At 42.0% G+C, this 19,146-nt stretch overlaps 1 protein-coding gene across 4 annotated transcripts in view; it reads left to right on the forward strand.

The window, feature by feature from the left end:
* gabrg2 (gamma-aminobutyric acid type A receptor subunit gamma2) overlaps nucleotides 1–19,146 on the forward strand; it is a 51,750-nt gene that overhangs the window by 7,552 nt on the left and 25,052 nt on the right. For all 4 annotated transcript variants that reach the window (XM_085797238.1, XM_085797240.1, XM_085797237.1 and 1 more), the window contains exons 2-6: nucleotides 1,416–1,555; nucleotides 7,713–7,780; nucleotides 11,402–11,622; nucleotides 14,047–14,129; nucleotides 16,455–16,592. In XM_085797238.1, coding sequence (XP_085653364.1) covers nucleotides 1,416–1,555; nucleotides 7,713–7,780; nucleotides 11,402–11,622; nucleotides 14,047–14,129; nucleotides 16,455–16,592 — 650 coding nt within the window. The remainder of the gene's footprint in view (nucleotides 1–1,415; nucleotides 1,556–7,712; nucleotides 7,781–11,401; nucleotides 11,623–14,046; nucleotides 14,130–16,454; nucleotides 16,593–19,146) is intronic.

Raw genomic sequence — 19,146 nt, forward strand, 5'->3', positions numbered from 1 at the left:
CCTTGTCTTCTTCCAGCTCTCACAAAAGCTCAGGGGCTCTAAAAAACCTCTTTTATGACATGACAAACAATCCTGCCATCAAGTTCTTAAACTTTGCCATTTTTCGAATTTATTCATTATTTTTTTGTAGACTTCAAAACGGAGGGCTTTAATATCTTATGGGTTGAAGTGGTGGTGGGTGTCGGAGGAAGGGTGGGAAGAAATTGAATTTGGCTGTTGGTTGTACGTGTAATTTCACATTAATTCAGTCGAGTACTTTGACTCCGGGGGTTAATTTATCTAGTATTTCATCAAGAGTGCTCTGTGTGTGTGTGTGTGTCTGTATTCAGAGAGTAGGTGTGAGGACAGAACTGTGACACAAGCAGAATATTGGAATATTGGAGTTTGTTTTTCTAACATTTAGAATTTGAAATCAAAATAAATGATATTATTGATTTGGTTCAGTTTCCTGACAGAGGTTTATTTAGATTTCCTGCTGGTCATTTTGTCAAATTCAGACTTCTATTGAGTGAAAATAAAAATAAAAAGCAGAATGAGCATTATTGAAATCTTGAAGGAGAATTTATTGTTTCATAAAATATAAACTGATATTTATATATGACCATCAGCTGTCTGAGCTCACATGGCCAGTGTTTGTAACAGTTGACAACATGCATACACACACACATACTGTAATGGTTAAACTGCTGTGTCACAGGGATGATAGAGGCTCTCAGCTGATGTGATGATGCACTGATGTGATTTTCAGTGAACACGATGAAAGGAAAGTTTAAAATCTCCTCAGAGATAACATCATTTTCCTCTCAATGTGTCGATGTCATACCCCCTGTTATTTTGACACCAACAAGAGTGAGGATGATTGAATTATGAAAAAAAAAAAAATCCAGATGTTACAGAAGACTTTAGAGTTTGCTTGTGCGTTGTTATCTGATGTGGTCTGGGTTCCCTATTAAAACAATCTGCCCTAAATGGTCTGAGCTTTCTGCATATGACAGTATACAGTATGTTGAAGGGGGCAGATGCTGCAGGAATTTTATCTCAGGTTTTAAAAAATGATCCACTGTCGGCCGGTGCTGAATTTGAACTCACTGAAAACAGGATTTGCAGAGCAGGTGTGAAGGAAATGAGAAATGCACGTCTTCCATCACAAGTGCTGCACTGAATGTGTGAGAAATGACAGAGACAAAATGGGAAGATTAATCTCGGTGTGTGTGGAAATGATGTGGTGATGAAAAAGCCTTGAAAATGTTTTAGCTTCTGACCTTGAGTTGAAATTTCTTTTTTTAAAAGACTTGTAACTGTCTATGTCTCTCTTCTCCTAACACGTCTGTGTGGAGAAACTGCTCGCCCTCCTTTTAAACCAAATTATTGATTGCATGCATTTTCTCTCTCTCTCTCTCTCTTCCTCCTTGCAGCTCCTTCCAGACTGATGACGATGATGAGGTGGCTAACAAGACGTGGGTGCTGACTCCCAAAGTGTATGAGAGTGACGTCACGCACATCCTAAACAGCCTACTAGATGGATATGACAACAAACTCAGACCTGACATCGGAGGTGGGCGCTGATTTTTCACAGATGATCTGTTTAGTCACGGAATCACAAAGAAATGCAGCCCACGATTATGGGCAACGTTACAAAAACAATGCAATGAAATACTTGGCAGGTGATTGGACGAGCCACCTGTCTATCATACAAAAACACACAATACAAGAACAAGTGACATCCTGATGAGGTTGTGAAGTGGTTGTGTCCTCGTTAGCATCTTCCTGCATCGGAGGATGACTGAGGTTGAGTCTTAAAGGGATAGTTCAACATTTTGGCAAATTGGCCCATTGTCATAATCCCTATAGTCATAGCAGTAGGTTTGTTACCTTTAATTGTCGGTGCAAGTGATTTTTTGAACGGCGGAGCAGAGCCGTGAGCTACTCAGAGCTACGCTACGGAGGCTAATGGGATTTCTTGGTTTCCCTCATCAAACTCATCAAATACACAATCCAACAACTCCAAAACGCTCTGGTGGACAAGTTGTGACCTGCACATTCACCACGCTATGAGATAATAACGGAACGTTACGAGACAGAGTTGTTTTAGAGGTAAATTCATGCAAAACCACTGATGCGTGTGCCCGTCGGGGACAGTTTTTCAGCAAGTAGTCTCTGCATTTGCTTCAAAAACAACTCAGTCTCATAACGTTCCGTTATTATCTCATAGCGTGGTGAATGTGCAGGTCACAACTTGTCCACCAGAGCGTTTTGGAGTTGTTGGATTGTGTATTTGATGAGTTTGTTGAGGGAAACCAAGAAATCCCATGAGCCTCCGTAGCGTAGCTCTGAGCAGCTCGTGGCTCTGCTCCGCCGTTCAAAAAACAACATGCACCGTCAATTAAAGTTAATGAACCTACTCCTAAAACTATAAGGATTATGCAATGGGCCAATTTGCCAAAATGTTGAACTATCCCTTTAACCTGATTGGCTGGATTTCAGTTTGAGTTGAGGCAGAATCGATCGCTTGTCCTTGGTTTCCTGGATGTTGAATCTGAATGTTTTGTTTCAGATTTCTGTCGATCTGAAGTCAGTAGTTGATCAATTTAAATACATATGATTTGATTGATTTATAGATTTTTTGAAAGCTTGAATGTTTAGTTTTGGGTCTGAGAACATTCAAGAACTGAAAAAAAAAATCACATGATGAATAGACAGAAGTGAAGTCAAAGGAAATCTGATTTATAATTTAAAAGCCAAAAAAGAGAATAAAAATTCTGTGCTAGAAAAAGCTTTTACAATTTCAAAATCTGGCTAGATAGATTTATTTCCACAGAAGTCTGGCAAGATTTCTCACTTGTGCTGTGTTGCAGGATTAAACCAGTCAGCTTTGATAAATCAACACTAATGCTGCGAGTTCCATGTAAAAGGTCCAAAATGAAATGTATTTGTTTTGGATTTGACTTTGTTAAAATGCCAGACGTCAGCCCTGGAGTCACACCTCATCAGTTTGCTCTCCAGTGTTATTTTTAGTTTATTCTAAAGTGATAAATAAGACTCAGGTTTTGGACTTCACAGCTAACACTTGTGACTTGTTTCACCTCCGGTACTGGCCAGTAATAATGTTATTCACGCCACCTGATGAAGTATTTTAATATCCCTGCTGCACGCTGTGAAGTGAAGGAGAAAAAAAAAGAAAAGAAAAAAGAAACGATGACAGTTTAATGGTGTGAAATGAAAACGGTGGTCCAGCTGTACAGGAGCCTGATGCCCTGCGTGGAACTCTTCACTGCACTCAGGACACAGCTCATTATTACACCACACTGCCCAGCACAAAGTGTGTGTGTGTGTGTGTGTGTGTGTTTGTGCTGCATGTTGACAGGCTGCCAGGCTTATTATAAAGCGTGTGTACCTGTGTTTACGTACATGCATGTGTTACAGTGGGGGTAGTAGCAGTCTGTCACAGTCCTGCAAGCTTTCTCCTCTGGGTGCAGACATGTAGCTTCCTGCCCTGGCTGTGACAGACAGCTGGGCAGGGCTCGCTGCTCTACGCTAGGAGTGCACATTTGTCTTAACGCCTGTCACGTCCAGCTGCAAAGCACAGAACGGGTGAGACGTTCAGTATCCTTGAATACTTGATTCATGGCTCAGTATTCCTCGGGAAAACTGGTTGAAGTCAAAATCTGTCACATACTCTTAGGAAATGATAAAGACGTACTGTACCACTGTGTGTGTGTGTGTGTGTGTGCTACAGTGAGCTGCGTCTCTATCGACTGGACCAGGAGACACCGGTCAGCGGTGGCGCGCTGTGTTCAAGCTGCTTCTGCCTCAGTCTCACTCTCATCATCTCATGTCAAAGTGTCACAACTGAGACATTTTACATTTGTCTTGTACAGGACGAGAGAAATCTACAGTCTGCACCATGAAGGGAAGAAGGTTATCACACACTGATGCTACATTTTCAGTGGGATGTTCATTCCAGTAACATTTTTCCAGTTTCTCCCAATATTAGGGCAGAGTATGCACTACATATACAAATATATATATTCATTTATTAATGCTGCACCCCCCCTCCATCCCAACCACCTCTGACCCACTGCAGCTTTACACCATGACCAATACATTGACTGATGGAACGAGATGAAAGCAGCTAAGTCAGTATGTAGTAAATCCCTCACACTCGGTCGCCTTCATGGTGTGTCCATGCCACTGCACAATATGTGCAATGCGACACATAATGTGACACTTTTCGCGGGGCATCATCTTTGTTCTTGCGACTTTAGAAGTGGGCTTTTTTGCTCTAAATTGAGGAGCAGCTCAGATTTGCTTTGAGGTGCAGCTTCAGCCCAGAGAGCTGCTGCTGCCGCGGAGCTGGGCGGCTCGCTGCCGCCGTCTTAACCATCATCTTCAAACGCGCTATGATCTCGCTCCTTCAGCGTTGGTCTTCCAGCTGCTGCCAAGTTACACAGCTACAGAGGGGTTATAATTAGCCGGCTATACTGTCATCTGAGCCACCAACCAATCAACCCCACCGACCAAAACCAAGGCAAAGCAAAGTTTGTCCTCCACTCCTCACAGCACTGAATTGCTGCGGATTTAGATTCATGCCTGATTGTGCCATGGTTTCCCTTTGAAGTCCATTGTGATGCTCATTTATTTTTAATGCCCCTGCAGTCTACGCTACTGTACATATGAAAACTGAAGCAAACAGAACAGAGAGAGTCTGAAAACCCTTCTTTCTTAACTTATAACACAGATGTGGCATTCATGAAGGTCGTTGCCTTCGAGAAAAGAGATTGTTCCATCGTCATCATCATTTACAAGGGCACACAGTTATTATAATGAATTTAACGAACGGGTCTAAACGACTGGTAATGAACGCTGTTACATTTGGTCATTTTGGAGTCTATGAGCTCATTCCACCAGCAGCGTGTGGTGTGGTGGGTGTGTTGGCATGTATCATGTTAAAAATCCTCTTCTTCTCTCACAGCCACTTTCTGTGCACTGGCATGATGCAGTGACGTTTCCTTGGCACCTGTTTATGCATTAATGAAAGACGTACACTTTCCAGTTGGCTGAGAGAATTAAAGGAGGATTCCGGTCATTTTCTAAGTAACGCTCTGCAGCTCTAGGTCCCCGAGTGCGACCATAGGAAAAAATCTGAGAAAAATCTGTGCAGACTGGACCTAGCTCTCCTCCTGTTAGCTGCGCTACACTGCAGTTAAACAGCGAAGCAATGGGGGCAGTTCTTCTAACCGTGACTTTGGCCTCTATATAATGAAAAATATCACTACACATGCTTTGCAACATCCACCAGTTCCTTTACACTCAACACTGAGTGTGCATAAACTCCATTAATGTGAGAGTTATCACATACCTCTGTTTACTCTAGCTTCGGGTAAACCTTACTAGTCGACTGTCGAGCTTGGGACTATTTCCATATCAAACGTGGATTTAGGAGGAAAATAAATGAATAAAACTGCTTTTTCCCCTCATCCAAAATGATTTTTTTCCTCCCAAATCCACGTTTTCCTCACATTTTTGTCTTTGTTGATGTGGAAACAGTCCTGAGCTCGACAGTCGACTAGTAAGGTCTACCCAGGAAGCTAGAGTAAACAGAGGAAACACATGTTAACACTGCTCTCTCATATTAACAGAGTTATGCACACTCAGTGTTGTGTGGTAAGGAACTGGTGGATGTTGCAAAGCATGTGTAGTGATATTTTGAGTATTATATAGAGGCCAAAGTCACGGTTAGAAGAACTGCCCCCATTACTTCACTGTTTAACTGCAGTGTAGCGCAGCTAGCAGGAGGAGAGCTAGGTCCGGTCTACACTTATTTTTTTTAGATTTTGTCCTGTGGTTTCCAGAGCTTTACTTAGAAAATGACTGGAATTCTCCTTTAATTTAGCTGTTATCTTCTGTTTATGGCGCTGTATGTGATCTTACTAATAGTCCAGTTTGTATTTTTAGTCTATATAAATTCTAGTGCAACAATACGCCGAGTGCCATGTGTGATTACATGTGTATGTGTGAGTCTGTTCATGCATGTGTGTGTGGAGGGTGGCGCTGCCATGTACATCCATGTATGCCTCAGAGTGACATGAAAAATGGATGCAGACCTGCACTCACTCCCTCCGTCTATCTCTCACGCTCACTACAGCTTTCACATCAAGGCTGGAGGCCGCGTGAGTCTTAACCTTACTCTGCTCTCAGACGTTGTGTCCACTCATCCATAAACACACACATTAGATGGCAAAGTGTAGAAGCTGATCCAGGCTGGCGCAAGAAGATCTGACAGGGAGCGTGGAGGTCCATCTGACACCAAGCTGTCCACTCTCCTCCGCCGTGCTCCTGTTTGACATCTGGCTGTCCATCTCACTAAAGCGGTACAGGCAGCAGACGAGAGGCGAGATGCACGGCAGTGGACAGATGTATACATGCAGGTGTACAAGCAGAGATAATTCATTTACAGTATATACATGGAGCCGTAAATGCAACTAATTGTCCGTGTGCTAGTTTTTATATAAAATAAATTGCCCTCAATTAAAACCAAAGACATGTAATCGTTTCCTCCGTAGCTGCTGCTGCTGCTGCTGCTGTGATGTTTTCTGCTGCATTTGTTTCTTGATCATTCCTCAGGTTAAAAATGTGAAATCCTTTCCTCAAATTGTGTCAAGTCAGAATCTTTACGAGGCGCTTTCATCCAACAAGTGTGAGAACGAGGCGAACGCCGGCAGGTCTGTGAGAGGAGAGGGTGAATGATTCGTTATCGAGAGGAGCTCACAGGCCTCCGGGACGGGAGGACAGACAGAGGGATGGATGGGATGTTGCACAGGGCACAAATAAAAGGTTTCCTGGTAAATGGGTCAGAGTTTGGCCATAAATACAGACACAAGTGTGTGGTTTATTGGCAGGAAGCCTGTTGGAGGGTCTGGTCACGGACGAGAGAGAATCTGAGCCTGGGTTTTATTTTATCAGACAAACGGATGTCTCCTAGACCCGATCAAGTCCTCATAGTGATTCTCTGCAACGCATCGGTCTGACTTGTCCTCACTAGTCTGATGTATTTGTCTAGGAAGACGTTTCGCCTTTTATCGCAATACAAGTCCAGTTGCCTTTGATTCATTTTGTTGTGCAGGGATAACGATGACCTGGATGAATGAGAATATCCATAGACTCATAGTGATTCATTTTGATTTTATACACACGAGTGGAGCAAAACTCGGGATAAACAAGTCTTGGGTCAAAAAGATGTTTATGAAAATGGCCACACTCGTCATCAGTAGTCCATTAAAATATTGGTCCAATATGTTATAAAATATGATGTTCTTTGTTTCTCTACTGAAATGAAGTATTGGTTTGATGATGCGTCTAATGAGAGACATCTGACTTTCGAGGAGTTGGTTTCAATGTGTTATTGTTTGTCTCCTTCAGAGGAGCTTTGAAGTTTTTATCTCTTATAAACTGATTGAAAAGCTGCAGGACTTCAACACTTTGTTTTTCCTGACAAACTGTTTATGAGACATCACTCACAACAATATGTTCCTCTATTGACAACAACCTCATCACTGATGTTTTCCTGCACCTTTGTATTCACACGTCATGACAGGATTGCTATTTTATTCTTGTTCTTAGATTATAATTTGATGATGATGATGTTATTAACACACCCTGCTATCTAACTTGTATAAGTGCATGACTGAAAACTCTTCTGTGTTTCCTTGCAGTCAAGCCGACAGTGATCCACACAGACATGTTCGTCAACAGCATCGGCCCCGTGAATGCCATCAATATGGTGAGTAACACTGGACATTTTTATGTTAATTATGTGTCACCATTGTTGTCATTAACTAAAGCAGGATATATACAGTAGAAGTGTGTTGCCCTGCCTCCATCCTCAGGGAGCTGAGAGTATAGAGATCCAGAGAGCAGCTTCTCTCCTCTGGCAGAGATTCAGGGTTTTTGCTCCAGCGGGGCAGATGTTTGCTGTCACAGAGGATCGACTGCTGCACCTAATCACCATGCTGCCCCCGCTGCCCTTGTAGTGTAGCACAATGCAGGTGTCACTCAGCTATTTAACTGCTGCACCGGCCTCAGTGGAGCTACAGTGGACAAACGTGGTCCATTTTTATGAATTGCAGCATTAAAGTCATGTAACTAACAGTTATGTTGCTCATCACACGGCTGCAGATCTGAAGGTGAAGTCTTTACTTGGTACTTGCCAACAATTGCATCAGCTACAATCTGAGATGTCACCTGTTCCAGGCCTCTGTGGTTTGTTCAGAAACATAAAACACTTTCTGACTTTTTCTTTTTTTCTTTCTTTTTTTTTTAAGGCTTTTTGATCATTTCCTCTTGTTGTCATGGTTTGAGTGACAGATTAAGAATGTGTGCTGCTTGCAGTAAGATTGTTTCTGTTCACCAGCTGCAGTGTAATTCATGTTATATAAACATTTGTGTTCATAAAAGTGCGCAAATAATTTGTTTTCTTATAAATACTTTACAAGAACAATGAAAAACTTTGCAGCAACATGGTTTAGACATGAACTCTTTATATTACTATCCATTTGGGAAGTATCAGTGTTGGTACAGAAGCAGTTTCTGTCAGTATCTGGCTGTGGAGTTGGTGTTTTTGTTATTTCTTCTTCTATATACAGGGATTAAAGTTCTGTCACTCAGGAACACATGATGGAAATCGCTACGACAGATTCATTTTGAGTCCATATAGTCCATAATATGAGATGAGTGTAAATCCAAAGAGGGCGGTTATGAACCAGGAACAACTAACTCACTAGTCAAAAATGACTCATTACATTTTGCTTTTGTGAATTAACTGACACATGTTGGTAAAACAACGAACACCGTTCATTTGTAGAAGGTTGTTCTGCGTGATACAGAGCTGCCACTTCGAGAATAGAGCGAACTGCCCTTTAATTGAGCCTGAGCATGGGTGCACGTGAGTGTCTTTCCAAATAAAATCCCAGTAGTCCAGGAAAATGACAAAATAATCATTTTCCCTTGCTTATACACCTTTGGAGATCGTTTGGAGCCAAAATCAAAATCACAATTAAAATGTGATTAATTGTACAGCCCTAACGAGGACCCAGGTCTTCTGTGCTGGCAAATAGCCTGTTGTAAAGCAATCATCTCTATACTAAATTAATGTAGTTTAACATTATTCTACACTATGTATTTTATGTTTCAATTAAATTTTCAGTTGTGTGACCTTTCACTTTATCACAATCAGTATAGATAAAAAAAAAAGTTGCCCGTCTCTGGCCTACAGTATTTAAACTTGACGGCTGCATTAGAGAACAGCAGCAGTAGTTCTAGTACGTGTGGAGTGGTACTGAATCTCGTATTTTTACATATTGTGTTATCTGTTTAGCAGGCGTCATGTGATCTAACCTGTAACATGTTTAAGACATTGCAGGTGTGATGAATATGACTTGGCTGCAGCTTGAAAAAAAATTCAGTCGAAGGATATTTTTTTGCTTTAATGCCTTTAAATACATCTAAAGCCAAGTATCACATCTAGCTCAGTTAATTTGAATTATTTGCTTCATGTCCTTGCTCACAACCTGAACAGTAAATCTGATATATATGTGTGAGCTGCTGGACATTTGAATTGTCCAATGGTCAAAGTATCTATCTAATCATTATCATCCCCAATGCATCCCTGTTGAAACAGTAGCAAATGTTGAATTTCAACCATCAGATTTAAACAGGAGGACCCGTCGTCTCCTTGTTGGTGTTTGATCACCACTGGTAAAGTTACAAACACGCAGAACCAACAGGGGCTGAATATCGAGCTGTCATGCTGCAGTGGCGACTAAAATAGGGCAGAACTGTGGATCTGATAGTGGCGAAGAGGAAATAAAAAAAAGAGAGAAAGGTTTATAGGAGAGACAGAGAGAATTATAAATTGAGATCTCGCGAATCTCACAGCAGCAGCATTGTTTCATGTGTCATTGTTTTGTGCTGCACGTCCCTGCTGAGAACCCACTTCTATTGTAATTCTGCAGAGGAGTCGGCTCTGCACCGTGATGCCGTTCCATTTCACTTAGTCTTAGCTAAAACACCCACTCCCAATAACTGCAGTCACAGTGAAGAGCAGCGTCGACGGGATCAGGGAGGGAATGCGTGTTTATGCTCACATTAGGGAGTCTGCCTGCATGGATGGCCGTCCGTGTGTGTGTGTGTGTGTGTGTGTGTGTTTGCATGTGACGAGGGCATTCTGCTGACATGAAAGGTTGACTGATTGCCAATGCGTTCACACCGTGACGAGACAAATGTGGTGGGGTTTAGGGAGATTTTCTGATGAGCAGAGGATAGATAGATAGATAGATAGATAGATAGATAGATAGATAGATAGATAGATAGATAGATAGATAGATAGATAGATAGATAGATAGATAGATAGATAGATAGATAGATAGATAGATAGATAGATAGATAGATAGATAGATAGATAGATAGATAGATAGATAGATAGATATGTTGTGCAGCAGCTGAAAGCAGTGTGATTATGTGATAAATCTGAGTATATAGGTTAAAGGAAAAGAAAAAAAAACCCTGGATGTTTATCCCACTCAGCAGGAACAGATGAAGATCCCAGGGCATTCAATCTTTCTCTCATCACTAGATTTGAACTATCTATCCGGCCTTTGTGAAAGAAACGATGCTGCGACGATGGGAACATTGCCTAGTGAAAATGTTTTTCAAATCTCGTTTAGTACTCTTTGGCATGGATTTTGTCTTTATTGTGGGGCTAAGCTTTGTCACTAAGTTAATGCCTCTGTGCCCTCTTGATCTCAAATCCACAGATTTTTTTTTTTCCTCCACTCTCCTGAACCTCGTGGCTCAACCTCTCCAAGATATGAAATAAATAAGAAGTGATAGCTCCTTCAGTCACTGTCTTACATCAGAATACACCTGCACTCTGAGCGCAGCTTCACCTCTGACCCCGCCTCTCTCTCTCTCTCATGTGCATGTTCTGCCTCGGCTGAATGGGAGACAGGAGGTTTTGTTAGTGTCGGGACAAAGAGCTGCCGATACTGCAGGTTAGGAGGTTAGATAATGCTCAAGCCAAACAATGGGAATTATTAATTGCCCTGTTGAACATTTAATTTTCAGGCTGAAAGCGTTAGGATGGTCTTTTTCAACAGAACTCTTCAGCAGTGACAAAAGGACTTCTTGGCTTGAATAGACACCTATCACTGAGTTCGCTCTGGCAAAGAAAAGCTCCCCGGTCCCACAGAGGAAACTCGCCGGAGACCGCATTTTAATCTCATTACATCTCTCATCTCATTGGTGATGGCTCTGCTTCCCAGCTGAGACTTTTTTCTTTTTTATCCACCTGCATGTTTTGCATTGAAACTGAAACTGAAACTGTGTCTCCTCCTCTTGACGTCAGGAATACACCATCGACATCTTCTTCGCCCAGACCTGGTACGACAGGAGGTTAAAGTTCAACAGCACGATGAAGGTTCTGCGTCTCAACAGCAACATGGTCGGGAAGATCTGGATCCCCGATACGTTTTTCCGCAACTCGAAGAAGGCCGACGCCCACTGGATCACCACGCCCAATCGTATGCTGCGAATCTGGAACGACGGCCGGATACTCTACACGCTCAGGTAAAACGATGTCTGATATGGGATGTTACTAACAGCACTGACTTAGATTTTGACTTGACGAGTGGATTTATTGTCTCATTTACCAGTTGTTGCTACAGTTTGAATTGTCAGTTGCAATTTCACATCCTGTTTTTCTACTAGTTTGTCTGGACCAAAACATAAACAGGAAGTGATTGTAGTTATAGATTTTGCAGGAAGAATGGAAGCTAAGATGAATGAGAGTTCAAATATTTACAGAAACTAATAATTCTGGTGTCAACTGAGCAAAGAGGAAGAAGAAAGCTAGATAGAAATGTCAGTATATGGGTTAGGGTTACTAAACTCTTCCTCCCCATGCATCAGCTACATTGGTGTAGATGTTAAAGGACAATTCCAGGCAAATTCAACCTGGGGCTCTAGTTTCCTAATGTTTTAGGTCTAAATGATGGATTCTGAAGATTTTCTTTTTAAGAGACAGCACCGTTGAACCTGCTTCCCTCAAAACCGCATTTATTTCACAAACAGCGTCAGATGGCTTCGAACATACACCGAGTGGTTTGTTTACTTCAAGAAAGCCGACATGTTTGTTAATTGGGACGTAATACAAAGTCTTGTGCAAGACTCAGGTTGACGCTCTCAGTATGTTTACAGGCAGAATAAACAATATCCAGACTTACTCTCACTGTTACGAAGACGTTGTGGCTCTGAGTTGATTTTCCTTGGTTGATAAAACAAACGGGAGCTTCAGACGGCCTGTAGTTAGCCGTCAACTTGACTCTCACGCGAGACTTCGCAAGTTCGCGCAAGACTTCGTGAGACTTTGTATTACATCTCCGTTTACAAACCCCTCTGTGTATGTTTGAAGCCATCTGACACAGTCAGTGGAAGAAAAATGTGGTTTTGAGGGATGCAAACAGCCTCAACAATGGAAATGCTGTCTGCTCCCATTCATAGCTGCTGTGGTGATGCAGGGACAGACACCTACTGCAAAACAGGAGCAATTAAAAAGGAAATCTTCAGAACCCATCATTTAGACCTAAAATATTAGGAAACTAGAGCCCCAGGTTGAATTTGCCCGGAATTGTCCTTTAACACTTGGTGGAGGCTGTAATAATGTACCTTTTTACAGGTCTGAGGTCAAAGAACACAAAGAGGAACTTGAGGAACAAATGCAGAAAGCGAGTCTGGACAGAGAGCTGAGTTCAGATCCATATAGATGAGCATAAACTCATAACTGGCTGAGCATTTGATATTTAATTTGCACCGCTCTCAGTTTGTTTCCACTCAGGTGCTTCTCGTTCTTCCTGGAGTTCATCACGAGCAACAAGCCAAGTGTGTACTACAGAAAGCATCCTGAAGTACCCAACCATTTACGGCCTCTCTGCATAAATGATTTATGATCCTGATTATCCTCAACAGGCCGGGGGCAATCTTAAATTTCAGCATTTTAAATTTGACATTAATTAGCATGCGGGAAATCTGTCTTACCAAATGAGGCAGGAAGTTGTTGTGTGACAGGGGAACACTGGAGATACACTGCCCTGAACAGATGCTGTTAGGTGCTCCTGCAAAGAGTTTTCCATCCATATCCTCTCAGCGGTTTGAGTGCGTTGAAGTGCTTGGAAATGCGTTAATGAAATAAATAAATATTAGCCTAATTATAAAATACAGCTATATTGTCTAATGACCCGTTGTAGCCTGAAGATCTGGAGGTTGGAGGATTAGAGCGAAGAGATGATGCTCTGGCCTCTTTAGCTGCGTATTGTTTGTCAGGGCGAAACAAACAGATGGAGAGGTTTGTGAGGTGGATTAAAGAAGGAAATATTAATTGTCCTTATTATTATGTTTTGTCTGCCGTCATAAATACAGTAGACGTTTACACTGACACCACGATATATCATCAGCGATAACGGGAGAGGAAGTGAACTCGACTCTGGACTCAATCAAGCCGTGATGGATGTTCTCCTGTGCAGAACACTACCTCCTCCACTTCATTAATTTGTTAAGGAACTGTGAATTTAACCAGTGGTTAATTAGGATGACCGCCGCGATTCGGAGGACAATGATACATGACAATAGTGAGTGCACGGATGGGTAAAGTCGTTTAAGGTCATTCTCTCATTAAAGGGAAGTTTAATGACTTTGCCTTCAAACTCCCCCAAGTGTGAAGGGAAGAGACGCGCGTGTTGCCGTGAAAAACATCAATTTACTTTAGTGAAATTTTAATTAACGACGCCTGGTGTTCATACTGATAAGGTTAAAGGTTTAATTCTGACTTTTCCAGCAAAAATCTCTGGAGTAAACAACCGTTTCTGTAGAATAAAACTGGTTAAAAATGGTGTTCAGACCTCTCACATCTCACCTCACTGTATATTATTGTTGTCTTTTTTTTTCGTTTTAATATAGTAACTGAGTCACTGGGTCCAAAATGTTGTATCTCTGCAGGTTGACCATCGACGCCGAGTGCCAGCTTAAACTGAACAACTTCCCAATGGACGAGCACTCGTGTCCCCTGGAGTTTTCAAGCTGTAAGTTTGGCCATATGCTGATGCCCTACTGTCTCGCCCCGCCCTGTCTTCCTCTGTTCCATATCAAACACACACACACGCCATGAGGAGGCAACATATGAGCCTTACAAAGACGTTACAGGAACAATTATGCAAGAGGCCAAACCAATGGATTCTAGCTGCACTCGTCTTATTTCTTCCACAGCACAGAAACGGTTGGATGAGTCATGTATGTGTGTGTGTTCGGGCTTCACAGACTGATGCACATAGGAAGGTATATCAGCACCAGTACGTATTCATGTGTTACAATATGAAAGATATGAGCAACAAAGACATTTGTTAATCCATCCATTCATTAAAGGTTCAGTGTGTAAAACGTGCGTTCAGATTCTAGTTTGCAGTGCTCGTTCGCTCGCACTCACCCCTCCCATCGGCAAAGTGACGGTGGCCTCTGAGGACAAAAAAACTTGTTTACCACGACTGTATTTCAGGAGCATGGAGCGATGAGGTGAAGATCTAAACAATTTTACGATATATCTGCTGTTTCCTCCTCCTTCTTCTTCGTTGGTTTATTTATGAGCACAAAACGTGCTCTCTGGTTGGCTGGATTTTCCATTCGGGCTGCCGTACAAACATGGCGGTGCAAGATGGCGACACTCGCTATAAAAGAATAATTATAAGGCGACGAAAACCAAACAAATTTATTTTATAGCGATTATACAGTTATACAAATATATTCAAGGGTAATATGTTCAGATTTTGCCAATAAACCTTGACAAATTTTACACACTGAACCTTTAATTCATTGAAGGAATGGAAGCCATTCAGTAGAGGGGTTTAATAATAGATGTCTCATTGCCAGCTCGACCAAAGGCAAAGAGGTGATTGATTCTCCTGCACTTTGTCAATACGGTTCGAAAAGGCATTTCACCAAGTGGCACGCGAGTCCAGATGAGTCAGTGCCTCCCCCACTGTGTGAGGAGCGAACTGCAGCGGGGGGTGGTGGGGGGATTGGGGGTTTCTGTTGGGGCAAGTTATGCTAATGAGGCTGCTATGGACCTACAGAGAGATGCACCATGGGAAATTCTCTAGAGAGAATGCTTCCTAAATAGCTCCAGAGCAACAAGAAAGAGAAGCCAGGGGGGGGGGAGCAGGCCTAAAAATGGAACAGAGGCGTTCATTTAAATTTGATGAAAACCATGGATGTTTTCAGAACTTTGAAAAATCGCTTGATGTACAGTACAGGAGCTCAGTCTGAGAAGCAGCAGGCCGGGTGGGGCGGTGTGCAGCGAGTCAGCACGCGGCATATTTTCTCAACACGTGCCACAAAAAAAAGCAAAGCAAGACGGCATGGCTCATTTTCTTCTTTTTTCTCTCTGCGGTGGCGGTTTTCAACTGTGAGGCGACGTCAACAGCGTCCAGACGGAGACTCACTCTCCCAAAGTGAATCCAGGACCAGAAGCATGTTAGTTCCTGTAGCAGCCACAGAAAAGTCACAGAGTTATTTGTCCTGGATGCGCCAGCGGCAAGTGGAACGGGGCAGATCGCTCCATCCTCCGCTCTGCTGAGAGGTCCGGCATTATCAGATGTCTGAGAGCACTTTTAGTCACGAGGCCATTTAAAGACCTCGCTGAGGAAAGCTGATGTGCATTATTCAGGCCACACACAGCTCGCCACCACCACAACCACCACCGCCACTGGATGAGAAGAGGCTGAAGACTTTAACACCTGTGCTGCTGGGAAACATTAAAGTCTCAATGCAGCTTGTTATTTGTTTAAAAGGTGCTCATCTGTACCTGTTTTCAATTTCAGCTCCAAGACAGAAATTCAATACCAACAAATATGATTTGATTACGAAAATGCATCTGCTCATCTAAGTGAATCACTATCAGATAAGTGTGATTACTGTAGTGACTCTCCCCCAGCCGCTGAGCCAGCCAGTGAAGTCTGACTCAGAGCCAGACGTGCATCACACTTGTAATTTTTGCTTTTAAGTTCTTTCTCTAAAAAAAACAATATTTTTTTCTCTCTCCACCGTTGGACGAGATGTTTTGTTTCATCAGATGTTGTGCAGGAGTCTATTATATAATAGTTCTTTCATGAATCAGTTTATTTGCAATCTTGCCCACTTGGGCTGGGTATGGATTACTGTGAAATGAAACAGGGCTGCTGTGTGTTTCTTATTGAATCACGGCCTTGCACCAGTTTTCATGCGGAATCATCAGTCTGCTCCCTAAAAGGGATGAAGCCTGGTTGTTTGAAAAGCACTGTGTGTCGTTTATTTCTTTTCTCCTCTGAGTTCCAGCTAAGCTCCATGTCATGCTAACTGTGTCCTCTGTTGTTCAGACGGCTACCCCAGGGAGGAGATTGTGTACAAGTGGAAAAGGAGCTCAGTGGAGGTCGGGGACATTCGCTCCTGGAGGCTCTACCAGTTCTCCTTCGTGGGCCTGAGGAACACCTCCGAGATCGTCAGGACCGTCTCAGGTAGGAACACAAGCTTTAGGTTGGTTTTTTTTTGTTCTCTACCTTTTAAAGAGACCCCAAGGAGTTTGCTTTTGGTTATACAAGAGTCTCATATTAATGTGGATGAATCTGCATTACCCATACTTGTTAATGGGTCCATTTTTTTTATAAATATATTGTTTTGTCTTTATAGTTATTTTGATATTATTTAGTGGTCGGCTCGCCCAGCATTTCCTAGTTTCGGTTTCCCGGACGCTGCCCGGCAGGTCATGGGAATAACGCCACCGGATCAGTGTTTATGGTCGGAACTACGACGTATCTGATCGTCTTCGAACCTCCGATTTTATTCTTGATTAATGAAAACATTCTTGGCAAATGTTTTCGCTTTCGTCCGTCTTGCACCGGTCCAAGAATTTCACGGAGGCTCATGGGAAATGTAGTGTGAAAACACTTTTGCTTTCCAAAACTCCTCGTAGTCCCTTTAACAATAAAAACCAAAATGATGTGTGTGTGTGTGTGTGTGTGTGAGGGAAGAGATTTCTGGAACATTGTGAGGGTTTGCACCAGGACAGCGTGCTGCTCCACCCAGTATTCATGTTGCATGTTGTGATGCATGTTTTAATCTGATGCAGCAAGAGCGTGCAGGCAGCATCGTCCTCAGTGCATTTTAATATAATATATGAATTTATCCAGAGCATTATAATAATTATCATTATTGTTATCACGCTGTAAACAATCCCTGATCTGGTTAGTACAGTTTGTCCAACATGAACTTTTAGAGAAAGAGGGGCATGATGGGTAATGTTGTTATTCATGTTTATGTCAAGTGAAATTCATAACATTTACAGACTGTACATTTTTACATTAGAAAGTGGTTTTCTAAAAGAGTGAGACAGCACATCTGCAGCAGCTCTGGACTTTCTGTAAGATCTATAACGACTCTGCTCACATGGACTTTAACTTTCTCAGTCTTCTGCATTTTACATGCACAAAGATTATTTTTGGTTTTATTGCTCCTCAAGGCGATTGGAGCTCCACACTTGAGAGACACAAAAATAATTTTTCCATTTCACTCAACCTGATGGTTCAAATTGAGATTATTTAAAAGGCAATTTTGAAACATGTAAGACATTTTATCCTCAGTTTTATAGCCTCTGCTTTCATAATGAATATGAACTCTTGTCTGAGCGAGGTGGGAACATGACATCAGTGTAGTCTGTAGCTGCTTTGTTGTAAAGGACAGAAAAGCATATGTTATATTAAAACAACACTAAAACAATAACTATTTCAAATTATTATGTATTATATCAACACTACATTTCAATTTTATATATCACTTGTTATACTAAGTATTAAAACATTGCTGATCTACGTATTATACCAGAGTCAACACAAATGGTGGACGACCTTAGAGAATGAAACAACACAGCTGCATCACTCATGGTGTTTTTTTTCTTCCCATGATGCACTGGCTGGCCTCCATTCACAACATATGCAGGAATATAAATGTTTGCTGGAGGAGAAACAGCTGCTCTCCCCGGACAGTGCTGCTGTTTCGGAGAAAGGCCAAAAAACTGTGTTTGCGCTGCACATCCTTGTTTGTTTGTGTTTCTATTCATGAGACGTCAGGAAGCGAACGTACTGTATGTGATGTTCTGCGAGGAGACGTATGTATGTATGTGCTCTTCATGTGTGAAGCAAAGTAAAAACCTACAGCAGAGGCCAACTGTGGCCAGAGGAGGATTCATCCTCATTAGATCAGCTTCATTATTCAGAGGAACACAGAGGAAATTTAAAATAAGGGTCTCGCTCGAGTAAAAGATCCTCCTAATTAGTCATGCTATTAAATGCTCAAGGAAATACAGCCATCTTAGCGTTTGTTTGTCTAAATTAAAAATAAAAGCCGACATATGGTTCCCAAACAACACCGGGTCGTTGTTACCTTCAGAGGAGCTGGATGGAAAGCAGCACACGTGAAACTTCTTCTAGTGTGTTACAACTAAATCTAGTTGTCCTCCATTCAACTCCTCTTGAATAACCTTCTTATGCGATATTCAATTATCTGGTGTGTGCGAGTATCGATCGAGCGGAGATGGAAGTTTTTTGGCTGTTCTCCATCTGCTGCAGGCTGCGAGGCTGCAGAAAGTCAAGTCACTGTGTCAGACATGTGGCTCTGAGGTCATTATTGTTTCTATCATTCGCAGATCAGTGCGTCTCGACATTTATAGCGGCGCTCTCGCTCTCTTACATTCCCTTTCACAATAAAAGCCCAGTTTTGTTGCATGTATGCAGGTGTTAAATGTGCATTAGCTTCTGTTTGGTTGTAGTGGAGCTAATGATCCAGAAGCCTGTCTGCAAACGTTGCTGTGTGAATGTGAATGCAACAAACAGTGTAAAACGTTATATAAGTGCAAGTCCATTTACATTTACCATAATGATGATGAGTGCTTTTACAAGTTGACAAAACATGACAGTGTAAAACGTTATATAAGTGCAAGTCCATTTACATTTACCATAATGATGATGAGTGCTTTTACAAGTTGACAAAACATGAAGCTTTCAACACAACTGAATG

The sequence above is a fragment of the Trachurus japonicus genome, chromosome 14 (assembly GCF_045865225.1).
Source record: "Trachurus japonicus isolate A0001 chromosome 14, Traja_1.0".
Lineage (NCBI taxonomy): Eukaryota > Metazoa > Chordata > Actinopteri > Carangiformes > Carangidae > Trachurus > Trachurus japonicus.